This window comes from Haplochromis burtoni, unplaced genomic scaffold (assembly GCF_018398535.1).
Source record: "Haplochromis burtoni strain Fernald_Lab_line unplaced genomic scaffold, NCSU_Asbu1 Contig_98, whole genome shotgun sequence".
Lineage (NCBI taxonomy): Eukaryota > Metazoa > Chordata > Actinopteri > Cichliformes > Cichlidae > Haplochromis > Haplochromis burtoni.
This window is the reverse complement of record NW_024582459.1, coordinates 158,792-183,052: the sequence shown is the minus strand read 5'-3', so window position 1 is coordinate 183,052 and position 24,261 is coordinate 158,792. Positions and strand designations below refer to the sequence as shown.

Here is a 24,261-nt window from a genome sequence, read left to right as displayed (position 1 = left end):
AAATTATAAAAATTCATCACAGCTGATAGCAGGACAGACAACACAAACTGGAAGGAATCAAGAGTGTCCCGCAAATAAACTCAATGATGACACACCCCAACACCAGTTCAAATTACTTGACATTACCGTGCTCCCTCAGTCACCTCCACCTATTTAAATACAATCATTTTTAGCCTGCATTTCCCATTTTCCATGGTAGTAATGAACATTTCAGGGATTGGTGCTGGTAAATTAGCTTTGCTTAAATCGCAAGGCCGATGCAGCATTTCATCTGGGTACAATCATCACGATCGCTCTTTGCACCACGTGTGCGTCTTTCAATTTGGTACGACACATAATCCGATAGTTCTACAATCAGTTGCATTTGGTTTCCTTTCAGAAAGAGTGAATAAAATTGAAATATGCATTTAAGAAGCCAGTGGGATCTTCCAGCTGAGGGTAGTGACTGATGTGCTCGTCCAAAATTGTAACTGTTGACTTCTGGACCAGCTTCCTGAGGAAATGGAAAAAACATGGACTGTTTCAATAAAACATGCCACAAAGGACACAAAGACAGAGCTTTAAAGCTAGTCATTTGTGACTGATCCTCAGCTCTGATGAGGGAATAAATCTAGCACATTTTTCTAACTTTTGGGTGAGAAACGAAAACATTAATAGAGCCATCGTAGAGTCCTCAGCCTTCAAGGCAACCGAAGCTACTCCCTAATCTGCTGCGCTGCCTAAATGTCACCAGCACATGGTTTTCTTCCTTCTTTAACATAATGTCCTGCAAACTTTCGCAGCCCCAACTGCAAGGTGCACTGAGGTAAATGACATTCCCAGATGGATCACCTGCTGTCAAAGCAGTTTGGAAACTCAGCACATTTAATGCTACCCCAGTTTAGGGGCATTATGGATAATCTGGATTGTCGGGTGTGGGGGTTAAAGAAACAGATGAAGGGGCACTCACTGGTAAAGACGGATGAACTGGGGGTGGGGGTTGACGGGGTCCAGGGGTCCGTAGATCATGTGCACTGAAACACACAAGGAAGACGGTGAGCGAGGGGAAAAAATGGAAAGAGGAACACTGAGAAATGGAGGAGCGATACAGGACGAGTGGGATTAAATTAAAAGGCATATACTGGAGTTATTTCTCCCAAGATGTTGCATTTCTCATGAGCTCTATGCCACACACACGCACTGAGCTTCCAATCACAGATGGACTAAGCAGCTTAGCATCAGCAGCTCTCTGCCTGAGGCTGCTGACACCTTAAGAAATTGTTTGGCCCATGCAAAAGCTGCCTTCTGATTTATTAACACACACACACACACACACTGGGATGTGTGACGCAACAGTGAACTTACGTGGGACATACGTGGAAGTGAGCACTCCCACCCAGCGCTCTCTGTGTTTCAGTCTCTGGTTGATGTATTGCAGAATACTGCGGAGACAGAGCGGCAAAGTTAGAAGCGAGCGAGCAGGTTACAAAGGCCATAAGACCAAACAGGCACACGCACCTGTCCAAAACTAAATTGCCATCATTGTAGCGTAACCCCGTCCACATGTCCCAAAACTCAGCGTCCGTGGGCTGTGTGTATGGGCCGAACACCTCTCCTATCCTGCCGGTGAGGAAACAAATCAAAGTCCATTATCCAATTATGTAATGTCCTAATGCAGGGCTCCAGCTTTAACTCTGGTGCTAAAGGGCTCAGGCTCTCTTACCCTTTTTGAAAGATCACAAAGTTAGTGAGGCGCGTCAGAATCGGAGCCAGAAAACTCGAGTCCTTCAGAAGCTTTTGGAGGACAGAAACAAGGACAGAAATGTCTCTAGGATAAGTTTACCACTCAAACAGCTCCCCTTAAATTTCACTCCATCCTCCTCAGCTTATTTAGTAACATGGGCTGGAAAAAGCAGGATGAAGCAAACAATCGTGACTCACCATCTGCAGCAGCCGTGGGTGGTGCGTTTCTGGGAACAATCCTGTCAGGAAGAAAAGTGTCAGCAGTGCTTGTGACTTTCACGTCGGAACAACATCTGGAATGACGTGCATTATTAACGCTCAAATATCAGGAGCTACATCAACTGGCGATCAATCTGGCAGCAATGCTCTCGCTTTCGTCTGCCCTCGTAACCACCCAAGACAGTGTCTAGCAAAACACCGTAAGGGTGGAAGCTCCCCTCATAAATGCTGCCCAAGACTGGAAGACGCAGATTGAAGGCTGAAATGCACAGATATGGAAACCAAGGGAGAACAACTCGGCTGGTCTACCTAAAAGCTCCCTGCAGAGGATTTGTGGCCACTGCAACAACCAGGCTCCTGTCACCAATGAAAAAGGGACCAAAACAAGACACCAGTGTCAATTATGTAAGGACCAGGTTCTCTGTGGGCATCTGTGTGGTGTACTGCAGCAGTAAGGGGTTCTGAGCCCACTGCTACGGGCCATCAGGTCCTTGTATAACCAGAGTGAGGGCCGTGTCCATGTCCTTGTGGGTGTTGGACCGTCTATCTCCGATCGTCCAAGGCTGAGTAATGACCAAAAGAGTAAGGTCGCGAATACAAATAGCTTAGTTTCCTCCTGCAGACAGTTTGAGGAGCTCAGATACCCAGACGGATCTTGGAGTAGAGCCGCTGCGCTCGCGTGGCAAAATGAGCCCGCTGAGGTGGTTTGGGCATCTGGTATGGATGCCTCCTGGCAGCCTCCCTTTGGAGGTTTTCCAGGCACAGACAACTGTGAGGACACCCGGGGTAAATCTAGAAGATTAGAGAGATTATATATGTCATCTGGTCTGGGAACACCTCGAAATCCTCCAGAAGTAACTGGAAAGTATGGTTCAGGAGTCTGCTGCCACCACGACCCGACTTCAGAAAAACAAAGTGCATTGAATGGATAGATTTTGTAAAAAGCTTAACCTATTCTGTTTAAATGTAAAACAAACAGAAAATCTGAGCTGCAGCTTCTGCTTATACTAAAGCCAAGGATAACAGAGCGCACTGTACCTCCATTGGAAAGACACAGGCTGTTTAAAGTCAGATGACCTGTGCGATTTTGGTCACTCCTAGTTTGGAAGAAGGACAGAGGAAAAACCACAGCAGGTTAGCAGTTTATCAGTTTACACTGTTTTGGCAGCCTGCATGAAAACACCACCAACCTGTACAGCAGCTCCAGGGCCACGGTGTCTCCATAGTCGTGGGACACCAGGTTCACTCGCTGGTTGCTCAGACCCAAGTGGGCCACCAGGGCTTCAACCACACTGGCCTGCTCGAAGATGGAGTACTTATGGGGCCGCTGGTACATTAGAGCACAGTAAAAACACATGTTAGACACGTTTTAATCAGTCGATGTATAATGATGGATTTTCTGTATCTAGCTTTCACCCACCGGTTTATCACTGAAGCCAAAACCGAGGAAGTCCAGCGCAATCACACGATGGAATCGTTGTGTGAGCGGATCCCAGATCTGTATGAGAGGAGGGGGGAAAAGAAAGGATAGGTGGGGGTCCCAAACACACCCTTACAGTTCTCCATTTGTTTATCCACTGGGCATGTGCAGAGAGATGGGCACCTTGCTCCAGTCATAGCTGGAAGTGGGGAAGCCATGGAGTAGGATGATGACATCTGAGCTTCCCAAAGCACCGAGAGAGTCTGAGAAGAGACCACAGATCAAAGACATATCTGTGCTTGACTGGCATGTTCTGGTAGCACTAAGACTGACGTGTTACCTCTGTAGAAGATTTTCCAGCCTCTGAAGTGGAAGACCTTCCCAGCACTGTGCCACTTCTGCAGCGCAGTGGACAGCTGAGGGGGCGGGATGTGCAGGTACACAGCCACCAAAGGGATGCAGATCAAACCCACATGAATCCACCACTCTCTCATCTTGAACTCAGCCGTGAGGGAGTCGCATTCCTGCCTGTGAGATGGACGCATGAGCGACAACACGTTAGATAAGAAACCTGCAAGATTCGCATCGATGCACAAGTTCACACAGGTCATGTCGCAGATGCAAGGGGGGAGGAAAGGCCATGTCTTCCTGCTGCCTGCACTGCAACAGTAATTTATCACTGTGCAACTCATTAAAGGAGACAAACCCGCTGTCAGTTATCTATAAATGATCGATAAGTCATTACAACTCCAACCTTCCACCAGACTGATCCTGTACTCGGTTTACTTCTACGAGACCGACGCTGCTGCGGGTTGCTGTACTCTCATGAACACTGTGACCCGTCTTCAGCAGACCTTCGCCCCGTGTTTGGGATCCATTACTGCGGAGGAATTTCCTGCCGAGCGGAATAAGGCGACACTTTTCAAAGATTAAAATAAATTCACTGAGGTCTCACTCTGCTGCTACGTACACGAGGAAAGAGACTGAAGCGAGTAGCTTAGTTGGTTGTGGTTATTGTCAGTCAACACTTAAGTAAGCCATCATCATCTTAGCCGTTATTATACACGATCTTCGATGGGCTGACAATAGACTGCAGGAGAGAAGCACAGTGCCACCTGCCGGTCTGGATGTGCAACAGCATTTTATCGTTTCTGACTACATTCATTGACTGGAAAACATCTTAAAAATGTGAAATTTGATCCAGCAAGACTGTTTTCTTTTTGTCTTTTACATTGATTTTATATATAAAATAAAGTGAAATTATTTTATTATTATATTGAGGATTTAGTCAGTTACATAATAATAATAATGAGTGTCCTGCAGCCTCGCCTCTGTCAGTGCGCCCCAGGGTCACTGTGGCTACGCTGTAGCTTGCCATCACCAGTGTGTGAATGTGTGTGTGAATGGGTAGATGATTGTGTGCAGTGTAAAGCGCTTTGGGGTCCTTAGGACCAAGTAAAGCGCTATACAAATACAGACCATTTACCATTATCATTGTTGTTGTTGTTTTTATTTAATTTTTAAATAAAAAACGTTTTATTTTGACATATTTAGGTATTTTAATCTCTTAATAATTTTATTTTTCACTTCTTCTCCTTCTTTATGTTTTTATCATATTGAAATATTTGCTTCAGCATATTGTATTTTAATATAATATTTTACATATAAAATGTATGTATGTCAAACATTTTTTAAGTGCATGTCATGTTCTGTGTACTGGATGTGGATATATGCATGAAAGGGTCCCTTTGGTACATCTGCTAAACCTTTTTTTATGAGAAACGCATCTCCTAAAAATCTTTATTGATTTACAATCATTCTATCAGTCAGTCATTCATTGGCAAAAGTAAAAGTAGTTTTTTTAAAGGAGAGGGGAAGACAAAAACCTCTTCAGGCACCCATAGTTTTTATATTTTAATTTCAGTTTTCTCTCCTAAGAGCAAAGCTGCACCATACCAGATTTAACTATTAGCTCATTTCTATTTGCAGTCCATGGGGGGGAGGGGGAGAGATAGAGAGAGATAGATAAAAATCTATTGAAATGTTTTCCTATTACGGCATGAGGTTAACCATACTCTTTAGTTCTTTACTTCAGCAAAGAAAGGTCAGGCCTGGCATTGTTGGAGCAGAGAGAGCGATCTCCAAACATTTTTTCACAAAGCTGCCATTGTGCCACATTACTCACAATACACTTCATCTCTGAATTTGCCAGATAAACAAACCAACTGTCAAACAGGACTCGATTACCGCAATTAATTTAAATAATATAGTCTCCAACTGTTGCGAAAATTCCACTCATCACAGCCCGTTATTGTCATTGTCCACAAACACAACAGTTATTTGAAGAAAACACTCAAAATAAGCGACACAGCTCTTACCAAGTTAAGCCAGAGTGACTTTTCAATTATGAACACTTGTAGTCTGAAAATCTGTCCAAAAACAAGACAAAGCAACGGAATTTGTTTATTAAGACAATGGTGGCCAAGGCAAAGCATTCAATGGTCACTTTGTTAGATACAGATGTTCAGTTGCTCATTAAAACAACCTTGTAGGGTTTACAGATTGATGTGAAAAAGAGAAAATATCCAGTGAGTGGCAAATCACTAGCTGATAGGAAGGCAACAGCAAGTCAAATAATTACTTGTTAAACCAAAGTATGCAGAAGAGCATCTCTGAATGCCCAAGATGCTGAACCTTGAAGTAGATGGGCTACAGCAGCAGATGACCACACCAGAAACATGGCATAAACATGAAAGCATGGATCCACCCTGCCTTTCCAGTTCAGGCTTGTGGTGGTTGTGACGTAATGCTGCAGTGGACGTTTTATTGGCAAACTCCTCGCCTCTTTAGTATCAACTGAGCATCATTTAAGGGCACCTTAAACACCTTACCTGAGCAGTGTTGCCGGGCATGTCTATCCCTTTATGACCACAATGTTCCCATCTTCTGATGGCTGATTGGAACAGGATAACACACCATGTCACAAAGCTTAAAATAATCTCAAACTGGTTTCTTGAACATGAAAATGAGTACACTGTACTGACATGGCCTCAACAATCACCACATCTCAGTGTAGCAGAGCACCTTTGGGATGTGCTGGAAGAGGAGATTGGAGTCATTGATGTGCAGCAACTTTGAGATGCTGTCATGTCATTATGGAGGAAATCTCCGAGGAAATTTCCTGCAGTGAAGTATTTAGGCAGCTCTAGAGGAAAAAAGGTGGTCCCAGTCAGTACTAGGAAGACATAACTGGTGAGGCGCCGAGTGTGTTTATTGCCAGTATTGGCCACTCTGACATTTGGCAATGGTGCAGGAATAAAAAAAAAATACAGTCTTATTATGAGGAAAATCAAGACCTTCTACAAAGTGTTTTCCTTCCATCCTGTAGGGATGATGATTTTCAATACAGCGCAGTCCACATTTGAGAACTGCAAAACTGTGAAACACTGCATGATAAATGACAAACATGGCCCTGCAGTTAGGCTAAATACATTTTTTATTTTTAAAAACCATACACATTACTCGACAAGTTTCAAATGTAAATCCAATCACGATATCCATTTAAAATGCTCAAGATAAAACAGACATGAAGTACTTTTATTTCCAAATGTTAAAAGATAAAAAAATAATAATCCATAAAACAGATGGAAAAAAACATTCATTCCCATTACAGGAAGAAGCTACAGAACAAACTCCTCACATGGATTCCTCTCGCTTTTTTCCAATTTCTCACTCTCAATCCTAGCTGCTATTTTGTCGTCTGTAAAACAAGGAAAACAAACCATTTATGACTTTACATTTCCACCTTCCACTTCCCTGTCCGCGGCCCTTCAGGTGAAGCCGGCCAGACGGCTGCAGGAAAAATCTGCAGCCCGCTGCCCGAGTTTATCCCTTGTGTGTGGTTGGCAAGCACCATCCCAAACATTTAAGCGTGTTCTAAAATGCAAACTAAAGAGAGGCCTCTTCTCTTTCACATCATTTGCACCCTGAGATGAATCTTCCAGAACAAAAAAAATAAATAAATAAAAAAATCCCAAAACATTTTAGTGGCCAAAACCCCCGTTCCCCATAGAACATGATTGGTGTCAAATCATCCAAAATTTGTTAGGTATGATGAAAGGTATCATCAGCATTGCCATAAAAATACAAAGGTACAATTTTATTACGATTTGTATCAAAATTCTTTTTCCCCAAAGGAACGTTATGAAATAAGTACCCTGTGCAGATAGATACCAGTGTATGCCTCGGCTTTTATTCTTGAAAAATGCACAAATGTCGAATTCTTTAGCGCTTCCAGTACATCAGGTGTCAAAAATAGTTTTACAAACAAACCAAATGCAGCAACGTTTGTTATTAATAATGGTTTAAAGGAGTCTTCTGAATAGGGTGGTGGTTGTTGGTGGATTTAAATTTTTTAAAATGCCAACAAACCAGAAATAGTCAGAGGAATAAAATTAATATTTACCTAAAGCGTAAAGAGAATGAAATATGAAAAATGGTTCACTTTGTTTTTGACCAAAGATGAAGATGTTTTTGCTATCTAAATACACAAGCTCTGAAGCAAAAAGGGGTTTTCCCCTCTCATTTAAATTAAATACTTTTTCTATGCCTGAGTAAACAAATGTCAGTATTCTACATTGGCGGGGAGTGGGAGGGGGGCTGAGAAAATTCAAAAATATAAATAAAATGCACCATTTAGGGGAAAAAAAAAAAAGAACGAAAAAGACCAGTGTCCGTATTTATCAAGCATCCAGAGGGAGGAAATCAGTCTCTGCTGTCCCCACATGTTAGATGGAGGATGACTTTGGTCCTGCTTTTAGCTGTGGAGGTCTTTTTTTTCTCTCCCCCCATAAGGAGTCTCCTAAAGGCGATAAATGATGGGACCAAGATTGTCTAAATTATTACTGAAGCCAAGGCACACTGACGTTTAGCCTATGTGAAGGTCTTACTGAGAAATAGACACACTTGTTCAGTAGATAATACAGTGCTAGTTTGAACTGCAGCGGTCATAAAAAAAAAAAAAAAGAGAACAAAAAAGTTGATTAAAGTCATTTTGGTGCTTTTGGCAGAACATGTTTTAGCGTTAACGCACCCACAAGCCCTTCGTCAAATTAATCTATGCTTGTGAGTGCAACATACCAGCTAAAAGAAGAGATTTTCATTTTATGGTTCCAAATCGGAAAGAAGAACTCCTACTTTACGCTTAAGCGGCTTCATAAAGGACCTTGTATCTGACTCTGAGGTAAGACTTTGTTTCCTCCTCCCAGCTTTCGGCAAGATAAATAAGAGCCTGGGATTATTTTCTAAACTCCCTTTAAATAACTGAACCTTTCAACATGTGGAAATTCCTGAACACAACATAATGACTGAAAAAGAGAATCCAGAACTCCAGAAGGTTTTGTGCACATGAAAACTAGCGAAGAAATGGAAGAAGTTAAATATTTATAGCGATGTTAGTGGACTAGAGGCCTTAATTATCTTTCCCGTCCCGTCTCCTGTGAAAACACCTCGTCAGATGGACCTCTTTTTTCTATACAAGCCTTAGTGTTTATCGGTTTGGCTAGAAGGTTCTATATTTATCTACAAATATATAACAAATAAAACTTGCAGGCAAAAATAGTTAAGTTTCAATAGAAACACCCCTTTTTTTTCCTGAAAATACAGCAGTATCTGAAATAATCCTCTCATTCGTTTCTTAATCTGTCCCAGTTTTCTGCATCATACATCAGGAAGCTCTTTGCCTACAAACAGAAAAAAAGTATCTACAAACTTTGTAAACAGACCTGCTTTTTTTCCCTCCAAAAACATAAATAACTCAAAATATTAACAGCCGATGGAGCAGAAATAAGTTTCAAAATGAGCAAGGGCCAAAGAGATAAATATACAACACCATTCAGATAAAAGAGAAGCTAAAGGTTCGTTCATAACTCTTACAGACGATCTTCAAGCCAGGAGGAGCACCTCCCTTTCTCAATTAAAATATAATATAATAATAAAAACAGGTCACTTTCAATCTTAGTTTATAGTCACCCCTTGTTACTGAGAAAAACAAGTGTTACCAAGGAGGGAGGGGTGAAGACAGAGTCCTTGTGTTGCAGTGGGATAATAATAACCAAAAATAAAAGAAGACCAAAGAATCCACACCAAGCCGTACATTCCTCTGAATGTTTGCTGTTCTTTAAGTCCAACCCAAGCCAAGCTCACACAAGACGCCGCTCTCCGTCTAACCCTTCGTCTCGACGCTCCTAGTGTCCGTTCGATTTGTCTGAGTTGAGCTCCTTGGTGGCGGGTAGAAAAGAGGTGGTGACGTGTGGAGCTGGGTCAGATCAAAGCGAGGTCTCCAGGCTGTGTAGTGGGCTCCCTGGGGCTGAGGGGGTTCCTGACTTGAGGCCCTCGGGGAGGAGGTGGTTACTGCTCTCCACAGCGTTATTGTTCTGGTTCGGGGAAGGAGAGACTGGCGTGGTGGGGGCAATGGTGGTGGCAGGCGAAGGTGTGGGTGAGGGCGGTGTGGGGGTAGCGTTGCGCGGGCTGGCCGAATTGCGCTTGGTGGGAGCATCGTCCTCCGCGTCTGTGTCATCAATGAGGGGGATATGGGGCTCAGAGTCCTCTATCCGAAATTCGGGGTGGGTCATAAAGTTGTGGATGGATGATCGCGACTCTGGCTTCTCCAACCCCTCATAGAGGGAGATGGAGCTGCGGAATGCCTTCACCACTCGGATCTGGAGGGAAGGAGAAGGGACAGGGAGCAGGAAAGGTGTATTTAGTCACATTCGGTAATGATAAGAGTGCGCCACTATTTTAAAACCTGGAAACACCACAGATAAAAACCACGGATTTAGGTTTTACTGGGCCAGAATAGGTGAGTTTTTAGGTGCTTCAAAACCAGAAATCTGTGAGGGGGTGGGGGACGACTCCCAGAGAAATGTGCAGGTGTGCTGTTATTTCTAGTAGTAAAGTTTTACACTAATCTGGTAATGAATAGTTGTCTCCAACCATCATCTACGGTTCTAGTTGTATTTTAATGTATAAACAGGAGCAGCCCATATTCTTTCATTTCTGTCTCTCAGTGAATATAAAAATACCCAAAGACTAAAAATGAAAATGTATACTAAATAAAAATCTAAGTGAACACTAAAGATTAATATCGCCAATAAAAAAAAAAAAATGGTCTCAACTTTCTACGCTGCAAGAAAAGTGGGGGTTTTAATGTAAGCAGCACTGTGAATTGCTGCAGAAGTGCAGATTAATGACAGCTTATAGGAAAATCTTCCAGGTGGTGTACTGTATCCAAGTGCAATTTGGATTGTTGTTCACCCTCTAGAAGCCCAGGAGGGACAGTGACATGTAAACAGCAATGCTGTAAGCTATACAACTCACCGCTCCAGAACTTACACCTGTTATTATTGGTATTGCAGACATTTCAATTTGAAGCGTTCCAGAGATATTGCTTTAAATCCCAAAGACAGATGTATGCACAGACTGTACATAAGGAGTACTGTTTCAGAGTTTCCATCAGGAAAGTTGTTATATCCGGTGGCTGCTGTGGCCTGTGTGGGTGCCTGTGTTTAATGTTGCACTCCACTATCCTCCTGCTACAATGCTAATTGCCTGGTGACTCAGAACTCTTGAGTCCCATATGTGCAGCACTGCACAAAGGAGGAAAGATAAGGGAACCCAGGGAATACATTTCCCACTTCCAGCAACATGTATTGTGTAAATACTGTGTGTACGTCTGTACACACACACACACACACGTACACACACACACACGTACACACGCACACACGTACACACGCACACGCACACACACACACACACACACACTCTTATTGACCATAGTAGCTGTACCATAGTAAAAGGTACAATGGAATTAAGCTAATGAATTAGGACAGTTGTATGCACTTGATGGGAGCTGCATTTTGGAGCTTTGTTTGGGATCAAATCTTGTTTTGGGAAGTCAGAAGTAAGGAAAGGAGGAGTGGGTGAAGTAGCACGGTATAAGCTAAACAACCCAGCTACATCAGCACCATCTATAGACTGTGTGGATGCATTGCACAGATCAGATGCCTGTTAATTGGTGCTAATAAATTCCACTCACATAAAGACTTTTTTGAGATAACTGCACAAACGCAGATTTTGGTGTCAGCGAAGCCAATAACTTTGATATTGTCTGGGTAATGCATAAAGTCCACTCAAACCAGCCTAACAATAGTAAACAGCCTCGTACAGTTACTGTGACAGGGAGAACAGTTCAAATCTGATCTGGTCTTTGTACCAGCTTATTAACATGTTTATTTCTTCCCTAAAATTGGGGATTGTTCATAAACTATGTGCTTTTTTGAGCCAGCCTCCACGCTGCCATATGAAGTACTGCATTTGCATTTTGCAATTGCACAGTAATTTAATCTTTATGCCCTATTTGGGGCGAAGGAGAAGGAGCGAATGAAAATATAACGCTTCAAGCCATCACTGTTCCATAAAAGGCTTTCAATTGCAATCTGATGGGCTGGACTGATCAGATGTGCGAAGTGTGCAAATCGAATGCTGGTTGAATATTAAAGACTTTCTGAGAGACAGAAAACCTAAATCTGTTGGAGACAAAACCTGAAACTAGTCTTAAGAGTAATTAAAAAGCAGCTTCAGGAAATCGGTCAATATCTCAGGGAGAGTACAAACCAGTTTCAAACTTGATGCAATGTGTTTTTTGTATTAGTATTTCACAAAACACTTGGTAGAGTCCTGTGTCTGATTAATTAAAATGCAAAAGGGAACCAAAAATAAATAAATAAATGAAATGAGGGGAATGGCGTTCTTTCTACAAGAACACACCAAAAGAGAAAATAAGGGATAGAAGCTGGACACAAGAAATTACTGTTGTTGGGCATGCTGATCAAAAAGTAAGGAGAGCTGGAGACAAAGAGAGTGAGAAAAGAAAGGAGTGGAAGAGAGACAGAAAGAGAGAGAGACAAAGTAAAGACTGAGGGTGAGAGGCAGAAAGAGGAGAGAGACAGAAAGACAAAAAGAGGGGTGGTCAGTTATAGCTTATGCTTGTGGAGTTAAAAAAAAAGAAAAAATAAAAGAAAAGAAAGAAAGCTGCAGCAGCCAAGCATGTCTACAAGCTGGTATACATGTCAAAAACAGCACAAAGAGAGAAAACTCACAAACGAGACCAGAGACTTTGAACCCATGCAGAGCGCGGCGCTACCTTGTGTTCAATGGTAGTAAACCTTTGAGTATAGCCCATGACACATTTCACAGAATCTAAAGAAGAATACGTGGGGAGTCAGTGGTATTCATTGTTTTTAGGTCATTTTGGCAGCAACCTGCCCTTTGGACACATTTTGCCAACAAACAAGCTTTCACACACAGAAAATTGTCCAAATATTTTAAGGAAACCTGAAAGGAAAATATTAGGTTAATAATGAAGAATCCATGCCCACAAGCACCCATAAGTGTCAGGTCCAGAGATCTGAAGAAGTCGCACCTAAAAATAGAACTAAATGTTGCTGCAGCACTGCATGATTTGTCAATATTGCAGAGGCAAAAACAACATCGGCTCTGCTGTTGATGTGCCTGAGAAAAATCCCACAAGTTTACATTCAAGAGCACAGTCATTTATTCCATTTTACTCTTTTTGTGACATCTGTAAAACATTTAAAATTCCCTGCTCGTCAGGTGGTGTGTCTTTAAACTCTGAAAGAGAAAAACAAAAAGTGTCACTGTCAGCAGGCACAGGGTCGAAAGGAAGGAGTTTGGAAACACCACCATCAAATGACCAAATCCAGTCTCGGCACAGTGACCTTCCTATGTGAGCGGATGAATAGCGTGATGTTAAAAGGCAGTGCATCCAAAGACACCAGTAAATTACAGCTTATTACCACTTGATGCTATTGCGGCAAACCATTTCTTCTGGAAAAGCCAAGGTCTTATTTTCACCACTGACATTCAGTTCGTGTCTACTCTTTTAGACCGTGATCATGGGCATATACTCAAAACATTTACCTAGCTAGGGACTAGAGAGCTGCGACAAAGACCCATGAGTGCTACAGAGGCACAAGGCAGACTGAGGCAGCTGCAGACAAACCTGGAGACTGTCAACCCAGAATATAACTTGTTTTTTTTTTGTTTTTTTTTAAATCATAGTAAATACACATCACCCCCCCGAAATAACAGTAAACCTTGTTCATTTCTGAGACCAAAGCAGAAGCAGAACAGAAAACATGATGACACAGAGATAACACCTCGACAGTAGAAGCGACCTGGTTACAAGGTACATATATATAGAGCAGTGTTATCGAAGCAATATGGAAGATGTGGTTTTGAGGTCTTTTTTAAAGAATACAGGGGAGAACATTAGGAGAAGCATGAGAGAGGAAAAGTGTCAACGTTATGTGAGAAGAAGAGTGGAGAAGGAAGATGTTAGAAGAAGAAATAAAAGTCTCATGCACTAGAGGAGAACACGCACTCACACCCCACAGTGGCAGAAGCGGTGTTGGCGGCAGTGGCAGAAGTGGTAGTAGTAGAAAAGGCTACATGTGTAGGGCTAGAAACATTGGTTACATCGTGCTGTTGTTGGCTGGAGTTGGAGGCCTGCCGCCTTAGAGCCCCCTGAAAGGAAGTTCCACTCTGGAACGCACTCACTACATCCATCTGCAAAGAATCAGACAGCGTGACAGGAGAAAAAGCCCAGAGGAAATAAAAACACAACACAGCCAGAGGAGAGAGAGAAAAGAGAGAAAAATAAAGAAAAGGCACCAGTAACCATAAGAAAAAAATGGCACTTTGAAATTGGATTTAGACATTATAATTAAAAGAGAGAGGAAAAAGGGGGACGGTTGGGTTTAAAGGCACTGATCGGAGGGAGCTCTTACTCCAAAAATCTGACCTCACTTTCACTCTTTTCTCTGCAGATTCCTTCCATACTTCCAGCTATAGCCATGCCAATACTCTTTGAACATTCAGCTGTTCTATCGTGCCGTCCATCCAATCCAATTCACTTGCTTCTCATCAGTACCTTCAAACTAGTTTTAGCAGATAGAGTCAGACTGAGTCAAATAAAAAACAAAAACATAGGCAGAGGACCCTGCTTTAGCTCAGAAGCAGAACAGAAAAATTAGAGAAAGGCTTTTTTTTTTTTTTAAGGGCACAAGCCATTCTTTAGGAATGCCAAGAGAAAGAACAAAATAGATTTTAAGCTGGAAGAGCAGTAGAGAGTTAAAGGGTTTATGGCTTTTGATTCCCTTGGTGTTGGGGTGTGGTGGTGAGTGCTGCACGTGAAACTGCTGAGACTTGTCACCTGAGTTTGGATGCGATTGAGGCCTCGGAACCACAGGATCTGGCCTCGACGAAGCTCCCGTTCAGCATGGTCGATCTCATCCATGTCCTCCAGCTCCTCCAACTCTTCATCTGGGATCTCCTCTTTTTGGGTGCCATGGCCTGCTGTTTTCAAGAATTTTAAGCGGCTGGTGGGTATTGAAGAGATAACCTGGAAGACAATGAGGATACAAGTGAGCAACCGTGACTCCTGATGAAGTTTTAGCCCCCCGTGCAGTTTAATCATGGCTTGTTCTGCCGTGATTAAGTTCATCGCCGACATTAAGCGGACAGTGACCATGAAAATTTGATGGCCAGTTCAATAACATGCGGTTTGCTCTTGGGCTCCAAGCCCCTACCACTGCTGATGAACAGGAGGATCCTTGCACATGATCACATGCAGATGCTGTTCAGTCAATTTAACAAGAAGGCAGAAACTTTACTCCTCAAGTACTAGCCACAAAGATCACAAAGTGGAATGCAGATGAGTCAGACACATGTCTGGTGATTTTAAATCACACAATGTCATAATTAGAAGTTATCAGACAACCCCCCCCCCAAAACCAAACAACAACAACAACAAAAAAACAAAACAAAAACAAAACCCCCGACATTGCTCTGGACATTAACCATTGCTCTGGTCTGTTGGAATACAATCCACTACGAGGGTTCCACACTGTTTGGCTAATATACAAAACACACAAATCCATCTGGTGTAAAAATGGATCCATCCAGTATGGCAACCCCTTATTAAAAAGACAGCAGCCAAAACAAGCTTACGGTAATGTTACCCATATTAACTGTAACTGTACAGCCTGGTAACACTAAGGGTTTCTCCTAAATATGTATTTTCAAAAATATGTAATTCTCTGAGTCTTCAGCTTTTAAGATACTGAGGGTGCATTAAGAATCTACCGATGTGCCAAAAGATCCCAGTCGACTGTGTCACGCGGCCTAGAATTGAAGACTGCTGAACTCCATGCACCAACAGGTGTGTGAACACATGTTGTCAGCGTCTATTTAGGGGACCGACCGGCCTTTAAGGAAAAGAACAGAGCAATCGCTGCTTTGGAACCAACAATCTTGGTATTTATTCAATTCAGTTCCTCAACTCTCAGCTATGTGCTTTTATAGGACTTGGTGTAGTCCCATTTATGTAAAGCTGGTGACGCCAGCTGGCAAAACTGATATTAATATAAGTGCTGATCAGGATAGATGTGAAACAGAACAACATTAAACATTCGTTATGAACCTCCAGTCATTACTATAAACTGCAGTGAGCGATCTCACCCTTCAATCCTTAGAAAAAAAACAAACTATATTTTTCAACTCATGTATAAAAGGTAAAGAACTCAAAAAGTATAATATTTAAATTTTAAAACATGTACCATTGAACTACTAATATTTTACTACATTTAAATAACTTTTCAAAATTGAAACAACTGCAAAAGAAATATCTTTAATAATCCCCTTAAGGTCAAATTAAAATAATAAAACTGAATAACTTTGATGACCACATGTGTTTGTGGTAGCTCCCCCCCCCCCAAAAAAAAAAAAAAAAAAAAAATCAATCAATCAATCAACTACTAATTACTAATCTCTTCACAGCAGCGGGACATAATGTACTGTTACACGTCTCTGACAACACCCTGTACCTACTAGATTAGAGCTGACACATGGGGGCAGTGTAATACCGCATTTCTGTACCTTGCCAACAAAAGGTAAAGCTCAGCTGTACTTTCATACCTGTCCCCACAGAAGAGAGCCGAAACCTAAGAAAGTACACCACAGCCACTGGTCAGCCGTCAGAGCCACGCAGCTGAATGGCTTCCCTCCAAACTGCACAATAACAATCTATGAAAAAAATAAAATAAAAAAAGGAGCAAGAGAGGGAGACTTAATCAAAGTGTAAAACCTCAGATTTCACCTGTGCAGACTGATGCTTCAGATAAGTCTTAGTCTACTGTACCTGAATAATAAAGGTACCCAAGACAATACTACAGAAGATTGGGTTGTTGAAGATGCCTTCAAAGACATTCCTTTCACCATGGATCTTACGGGCATTGATCTCATTGAAAAGCTGCATCATTACAAAGGTATTGAAGACAATGGTGTAGTGTTCTGAGGGTGGGGCATGGAGGGGTGCATTCCTGCCACTGTCAATGTCCAACAATTTCTCTCCTACAGAGGGGGGGGGAAAAAAAATCCCAGTCAAGAAAAAGAAAATCTTGGATAACAGTGCAGGGTACAGAGAACATCTTCAGACACAAAACCCTTACCAGCAAAGAGCAATGTAAAAATGATGACTAGCTGATAAACTCCATGACCCAGGATGTTCTTCATCATGGTGCGGGAGATAAGAGGTTTGTTGCGGCCGTATGGCTTCCTTAGCAGCAGGGCTTCTGTAGGGGGCTCTGTGGCCAGAGCTAGTGAAGCAAAAGTGTCCATGATCAAGTTGACCCACAACATCTGTACAGCTTTCAGTGGAGAGTCCTAGTGCAAGAGAGCGAGTCGCCAAATCAGGTTATGGAAATTCAGATCATCTATTAAACACATTTCGTGGTACCAAGTTAATTTCTATTCAGAGCATAACAGTGAAATAACTCTTCAGACACACAATAAAGAAAAAAAAAAACAAAAACAAAATAACCCTACAATATCTAGGTGCTAACCTGTGTGATGCACGCTCCTGTAAATGCTACAATGACAGCCACCACATTGACCGTTAGCTGAAACTGAAGGAACTTGGAAATGCTGTCATAGACGTTTCGACCCCACATGACAGCTTTAACGATGCTGGAAAAGTTGTCATCAGTCAGAATGATGTCAGATGCCTCCTTGGCAACATCTGTCCCAGCAATGCCCTGGAGACAACAAGATGATCATTAAGAATCTGTTCCAGCTATCCACCAAATATTTAACAAGATGATTAAGTGGCCTAAATTCTGACTTCTTTCTAGTTGACTGCCAGAGTTACCATGGGATACTGAGCAAGATGTTGATGTTAAGAATGACCCAATTTATATTTATGATTAAACCTTATTTAAGAAATTATACACAAGTAACTTACCATGGCGAAACCAACATCTGCTTTTTTCAAGGCAGGACCATCATTCGTACCATCTCCTGTCACTGCTACTACTTGTCTCTGTTCTGCCACTGTGCTATCAATAATACCTAGAACAGAAAAATGTCAAACTTTAAAATAAAACTGTTACAGCCTAAAAAAAAAGCAAAGGAAAAAAAGAAAAGAAAAAAAGGCTAGCAGCAAAAGAAGAAAACAAACAAACACATTAGTTCACTTTTTCCATTTTTACCCATGTCAGAGAAACATAACTACCTTTGACTAAGGTGTGTTTGTCTGTGGGGGAAGAGCGAGCCAATACTCGAAGTTTGGGCCAGATCTTGTCAATGCGTTCTTGTTCAATCTAGAAACATGAGACAAAACCCTAATAGAATCCAAACAGCACATCTGCAACAGTCTCTGAGGTACACTATTTTGCTGTGGCCCACCTCTCCCTTTTCATTGCGTATCCTGCGATTGAACTCTTTTCCCTCCACGCAGAGGAAGTCATCTCCAGGCTGTAGGATGCCACACTTGGTGGCGATGGCTCGAGCTGTGTTGATGTTGTCCCCAGTCACCATCCGCACGGTGATGCCAGCACGCTGGCATTTCCTGATAGCATCTGGAACCTGAAGGGAAGCACAAAAGCACAGGAAAAAGAAATATCACTAGGGATTATCAATATATATATATATGCTTGTAGGAAAGGATGAGGTTTGGAAATAATGGGCCCCTTCGTTAAAAAAAAAATATGAACCAAGCCCAGCACACCTGTCCAGTACATAAAATGGCAGAAAGCCAACTAAATGAGCGACAGTGAAGCATCTAGCAAGAAAATGACCTAACTTTTTCAGGCAAGGATTATACTCCCTCACCAACGCCCACAAACAGTTGCAAACACCACAGAAGCATAGTTGTGCTTTCTTGTCTACTTGTAGGATGCAATGTACAGATGGCGCCTTTGAGGTGTAGAAGTTGCCTGGATACGTTTGCATGCAAACTAGAGAATACTCTGACATCTGCACAGAGTCTCAGGTACACCCTGATGACAAACATTTATGTCACTCAGATCCTAGAAAACCCTTGTGTACATACAGATATGGAAATTATAAAATTGATATAACAAATGGGTCCTCCTGGAGTAAGCGCTCCCTTTAAAGAAATATTTTTTTTTGCTTTGCTTAAAAAGTGTGTGTGCCCAACAGTCCAGTAGATGAATAAAGCTGACAACTGACAAATAAAGCTCTTTTACATGTGCTTGTTAAAAGCTCAAAAAACTTAAACCAACAGCTTGAATCACTTTATTTTTGGAAACTAGATTCACCTCAGCTAGTATAGACTGCTAAATTAGGTCTATTGTTTTTACTGTTTACATTCACCCATCATTTATTTTGTGTTGCTTCCAAACCACCTGAAATGGAGTCATTGATGTGGCTGAGTTTAGTTAAAATGGTTGGTCCACAAATTGAGTGCAAACTCTGCAAACAGCAGTTTCCATAGAACTGTCAGCCAACTAGAATTGACGTATTCTAATGTTTGATCTAATTATGGTTTCTTAATGATAGACACATCATAGTGTCACCAATTCCAGCAATCTCCCAGTATCAGCAGTGTGGCAGTTTCTCCTTCATACACGTTTGAACAACAATCATTCTAAATACTTCTTTTTGAGCGCAACTTTGCAACTAGTGAAGTTGTTCAATGTGCCACATCAAGCAATGGGTTCTGACTCAAAGCCAAAAGACGGACCTTCAAATGAAGTGCAGATAAATACTCTACCTTTGTAGACAGCTTCCTTACTAGCAATCAAACAAGTGAAACTGTTTGTGCATAAACTCACTAACATTAGTGTAGCCACTAACCTCTGGTCTAACAGGATCTTCAATGCCAACCACACAGACGCAGGTTAGTCCACTGAGGATATCATTTTCATTGTCCCAGTCAGGCTCCCCATCAGAAGCAGGAAAATCTCTGTATCCAAGGCAGATTGTTCTCAAGCCCTCTGAGGCCATGGGCTCGATCACTTTCTTAACCAAGTCATCTCTGTCCCGTGGGCGGAACACCTTTGGCTCACCATTAGCTGTCAAGATTTTATAGCACCTGAAATGTGTAAAGACGACACATTAAATCATAAATGTAAAGGAAAAGAAAGAAAAAGAACGTGTAGGAGGGCGAAACATCCAAAGATGAAAGCCATTAATGGCTTGGAGTTAAGAAACATGGATAAAGACAGAGATAGGTACAGACGCATAAATGTAAAAAATGTCATTTAGACTTAATAAAAGGGTAAGAGAAGAGGAGAAGACAAAGCATTTGAATGGTGAGCTGCAGCAGTAAGAAGTCACACTAAGCCCTCTGTGGGTTAAAAAGAAGCCTGCTTGGTTAAGAGGCTTACAGAGCTGTTACCGGCTCATTTTCTCAGTGCCTGTTTTTAAGTCACAACGTAAGGGGCTTGGGTGGGATGCACTTGAACTTCTTAGCTGCTTAAGCCATTACACATATCATTTACAGCAAAGTCTGGCCAGCCGAATGAGTACAAAAAAAAGAGCTATGGAACAACCTTTCATTTAGCTGATCAGACATCCATGATTTCATGCTTCTTCAGTAAAGAAATCATAGAGGAATTATTATCTAAGAGGATAATATTAAACCATACAATCCCCCAGCCAAAAAAAACAACAACAAAACAAATCATAGAAAAGCAGAACATGTGAACGAACATGAAAAGTGAAAATGTCTCTTACTTTTTTAGGAGAATTTCTGAGGCTCCTTTGCTGAACATACGGTAGCTGCCGTCAGCCATCTTTAACACAGTGCTCATAGACTTGCGAACTGAGTTGAAGGTGTAGACCTTGTAGAGTTTCTCTTCAGGAATCTCGTTGCGGATAGCCTGGTAGTCGCGTTTTAACTCAGTAGAAAAGCCGAGCAAGGCACATTCGGTCTTGTTACCCACCTGTCGTGGCAGACCCCCTTCTTTCTCTGGAGGCTAAAAGAAAAAAAAAGAAAAAAAGAAAAATGTGAAGACAAAGTTAATGTGCTACACAGTCAATTTTAGAGGTACGCTGCTTTTTACAAGCATACCATGATTTTAGTAGTGTAGGCGCAGTTGACTGCAATGCCCAGAATCAGGATGTCTAAAGTGGAGGAGGGGATGTTCTCTGGTTCAGGGACCTTCTTGTAGTGCTTTTCAGCGATGTAGGCCTGCACCACAGTCATGCGATTCATGGTGAGTGTACCAGTCTTGTCAGAACAGATGGCAGTAGCATTTCCCATAGTCTCACAGGCATCCAAGTGACGCACCAGATTGTTATCCTTCATCATTTTCTGTAGGAAGATAAAAAAAATAAAGTCTGACAACACTGAAAGCTATATTTTCTATAATGAAAACATTTTATTTTTGTTTCATGAAATAAATGTGGTGAGATTTTACAACTGAATGACTAACTCCTTGATTAACTAAAGCCCTATGTTGGCTAAATAATACCCTAAAGCCAAGTAATGATCCCCTTTCCTCAAGTTGTTAACCAGATTTTAGCAGCTTGATCTTCTAGTTTTAATAGGCTAAAGTGTAAGGTGGTTAGTTCGTGCACAGATCACTTGGCTAGGAGTCTCACCTTAACAGAATACGCTAAGGAGATTGTTACAGCAAGTGGCAGGCCTTCGGGAACAGCGACCACAAGAACAGTGACACCAATGATGAAGAACTTCACAAAAAATTGAATGTAAACAGGTGTGCACTCCTTAACCCAGGATAGATTCTGGATCCAGAAGGTATCCACTACAAACAGCACCACCAGGATGATAACAGTGATGGCTGACATAACCAGACCTAGAGGCAAAACACGAGAGAAAAGAAAGATGTTAAGTTATATTCCTATCAGGACACATTTAGCGGTATATTGCTTATAGTGGGTGTAATTGTGATTATACAATATAAACAGTTGGAGACGTACAACCCAAAAAAAGTTGGAGTGAACACAAGGGCATGAGAGTACAAGCACATAAAATGTTTTACAATCTACAGCACTCAGCTGTGCCAGAAACGAGAGATTTTGACTGACTCACCTGCTTTTCCAATCTGTACTGCTAGTTTGGTCAGTTTTCCCTGGAGAACAGACTTCTCTTTCTTTGGCAGGTTGGCTTTCTTCTTCTCCTCTGCATCTGCTCCTTCGTCACTGTTCAGAGGCTGCATTTCCATTGCAGCACCATCCTGGGCTTTAGCTGCAGCAGAGAAAACAAGACAAGGTTGTTAAAAAGGGCCTGGCTATTCCAAATCTGCACTGGCCATTACTGGTGCTGAGTGTTTTAAATAATTATATAAAGGAATACTGTGTTAAATTCATTTAAGAAAGACTCTAGGATTTATGGAAAAAGCAACGGCTGAAATGAAAGTATGCTGATTTGTCAGTTATGATTTGTCAGTTATGAACACAGAGTATTCATTCACGATCAGGTGCCACGTCAAGCCTACATTTGAATATTTGCTTCCAATTTGCAAGACCAGAAATAAAAACTGCATTCTATAGCTGTGGGTGAATGAGGTTGATACAGGTCAAATAAACGTATTCATCTCTCTGGTAATATTAGAAAACTCGAGAACAGTTTTTATATTTCGTGTCTATAGCATATAATCTAGCTCAACAACAGGCCTGGACTAGATTTCCTCTGCCCCTCATAAAATATCTGTTTATCTGACTTTACAGGTAACAAGTCAGAGCAAGTTGATTGAAACGGGATCACAAAAATTGCTGTATGATGAGAATATTTAGAATATATAGAGCACTGTATCACAAGTTAACTGATTAAATAAAATCACTCAAAATTATAGCATGCTTTTTTGCTTCCCTGTTATCCCGGGAACTGTGGAAATGTCACTGTAATTATGTTTGTGAGCTGACGGCACAGAAGTTAGTTGAACGATTTTGAATTATTTACCATACTTCCGCCAAGAGGTTTAAAGAACAGGTTACCTAGCTAGTGACAGATCTATTTGAGGCATCTCCTACTCTTCCTCCTTCTGCAGGTAAATTCCCATAAACCTCTCTTCTCAATCTCCCTCAGGGCCACTTTCTGTTCCTGCAGAACTAATGGGAATACCATACCCACATCTAACTAGGTAACCTTGGACACACAAAGCCTCTAATGCCAAAAGGAGGAGAAGAGGCAGCTGGCAGGCCAGCAGGGGCTGGTCTCTGTCATGTCACGCACCATGATAAAATCATTAGCTTTCCTGGGCACTGATGCTATGGCAGTTCCTGCAGGACAACTGAAATATTCTCTTAACATTTTAAAGTCTTAAACAAAGTACACAATTCTTTTAAAGCATGGGGAGCCCTTGTCCAATTTGGGGATACTAAAGGCTCTATTTATGGTACAATGGTATGGACAATAGCACGGTATTGTGTGCGAATGCATGCAGCAGGAAGCAAGAGCACTGGGCTACTGCAGCTGCTGTGGACTGTGGCTTGCTCTGCACTTACATGGTCGGTGTAATCTCAGTCTAAAGGATTACTGCTGATTCCTGGCAGGCAGAGGGAATCTGTGCACAAGGGACCAGCGCCAGGGTTGTGGTCACAGACCCAAGCACTACTGATCATAGTGTCCCAGCAGAACAAGGCTGGCTCGCTGGCTGAGTTACCACTAAAGAGTCTCATTATCATTGTTATCGGTCTGAAATTGCACCAGTGCAAGTCTCAGAGTTTGACTCTGAATAGTTCAGTCTGGGACATCAATAGAAATTAAAATTGAGGGGGGCCTGAGGGAGAGTCAGAGAGAGATGGGTGGGAAAGCAGATGTTCTGGCCCCAGAATTGTTGCATGGCTTTAATCTCCTCATCACTAATCGCTATAACTGGATTCAGTAGCACCTGCTGCTCGAAGCGCAATGTGCCAGGGAAGGACGAGAAAAGAAGAGAGAGAGACAGACAGGAGGACCAGACAGTACAATGGAGAGCCAAGAACAGCCCGTACTAAGTATATGCTGACATAGGGTCATGCAAAAATATGTAATTCCTCATTACTTGCATGAAATTATGGTGGCCAATTATTAACAGACTGGGGCTGTAACCTACCCTCAGGACTGTTAAATGGGGAGGGACCCACTGATGAAGCTAAAGGCTAATACCTAAATGTAGGCACTAAGCTGTATGGCAATTACATGTGGTTAAGCATGTCAGTCTGTGTGTGGGCAAGTTACTCACCTTTCTTTCGATTTTCTACAGAACCATCCTGCTTCTTATCTGTAGAAGAATGCAACACAGAGTTAGGAACATAAGGATTTTTAAGGATTAAATAAACTAATTAATCGTATAAGAAAATACTGATAAATGTCTCTTTATACAGTAATTAGACCAATCATTCTTCAAATTACTGATTTAAATGAGGAGAACTCTACCATCATACATAAGATGAGCTACAAATAGCTGATTTGGTTGGCAGAAAATAAGTCGTCTACTGTGACCCTCTGACAACTTCTAAAAGTTGTTTTATATAAACAAAGGTCAAATCAGTGCTTTTTGCATTCA

The 24,261-nt window shown here is 41.8% G+C and overlaps 2 protein-coding genes across 6 annotated transcripts in view; both read right to left on the bottom strand.

Annotated features, from left to right (window-relative positions):
- Nucleotides 1–47: 47 nt before the first annotated feature.
- Nucleotides 48–4,408, bottom strand: mest. Its single transcript, XM_005927170.3, has 12 exons — nt 4,116–4,408; nt 3,702–3,889; nt 3,545–3,624; nt 3,362–3,439; nt 3,132–3,268; nt 2,980–3,038; nt 1,921–1,961; nt 1,703–1,773; nt 1,498–1,599; nt 1,345–1,421; nt 950–1,013; nt 48–493 (listed from the first exon to the last, which is right to left on the bottom strand). The coding sequence occupies exons 2-12, from the start codon at nt 3,853–3,855 to the stop codon at nt 376–378; spliced, it is 981 nt and encodes a 326-aa protein (XP_005927232.1). The 5' UTR covers nt 3,856–3,889; nt 4,116–4,408; the 3' UTR covers nt 48–375.
- A 2,431-nt stretch (nt 4,409–6,839) lies between these two features.
- The window catches only part of atp2b1a (ATPase plasma membrane Ca2+ transporting 1a), a 40,149-nt gene continuing 22,727 nt past the window's right edge, over nt 6,840–24,261 (bottom strand). For 3 of the 5 annotated variants that reach the window (XM_005927166.3, XM_042222924.1, XM_042222923.1), the window contains exons 7-22: nt 23,938–23,976; nt 21,804–21,959; nt 21,353–21,567; nt 20,820–21,062; nt 20,483–20,724; nt 19,601–19,838; nt 18,188–18,367; nt 18,015–18,102; nt 17,745–17,851; nt 17,347–17,538; nt 16,954–17,167; nt 16,644–16,855; nt 16,421–16,528; nt 14,658–14,846; nt 13,922–14,011; nt 6,840–10,080 (exon numbers count right to left, since the gene is read on the bottom strand). In XM_005927166.3, the coding sequence (XP_005927228.1) occupies nt 9,688–10,080; nt 13,922–14,011; nt 14,658–14,846; nt 16,421–16,528; nt 16,644–16,855; nt 16,954–17,167; nt 17,347–17,538; nt 17,745–17,851; nt 18,015–18,102; nt 18,188–18,367; nt 19,601–19,838; nt 20,483–20,724; nt 20,820–21,062; nt 21,353–21,567; nt 21,804–21,959; nt 23,938–23,976 (2,906 nt within the window). In that variant the 3' untranslated portion in view covers nt 6,840–9,687. Of the gene's footprint in view, nt 10,081–13,830; nt 14,012–14,657; nt 14,847–16,420; nt 16,529–16,643; nt 16,856–16,953; nt 17,168–17,346; nt 17,539–17,744; nt 17,852–18,014; nt 18,103–18,187; nt 18,368–19,600; nt 19,839–20,482; nt 20,725–20,819; nt 21,063–21,352; nt 21,568–21,803; nt 21,960–23,937; nt 23,977–24,261 lie in introns of all 5 variants that reach the window. The other 2 variants (XM_005927168.3, XM_005927167.3) reach the window with 2 other exon arrangements.

Excerpts from the sequence above, each read along its gene's own strand:
- mest (XM_005927170.3), bottom strand. The coding sequence starts at position 3,855 with ATGAGAGAGTGGTGGATTCATGTGGGTTTGATCTGCATCCCTTTGGTG. Across the intron at positions 3,269-3,361 it reads TTGGCTTCAGTGATAAACCG|CGGCCCCATAAGTACTCCAT; the intron begins GTGGGTGAAAGC and ends CTAATGTACCAG. Across the intron at positions 1,600-1,702 it reads TTTGTGATCTTTCAAAAAGG|GATAGGAGAGGTGTTCGGCC; the intron begins GTAAGAGAGCCT and ends CCTCACCGGCAG.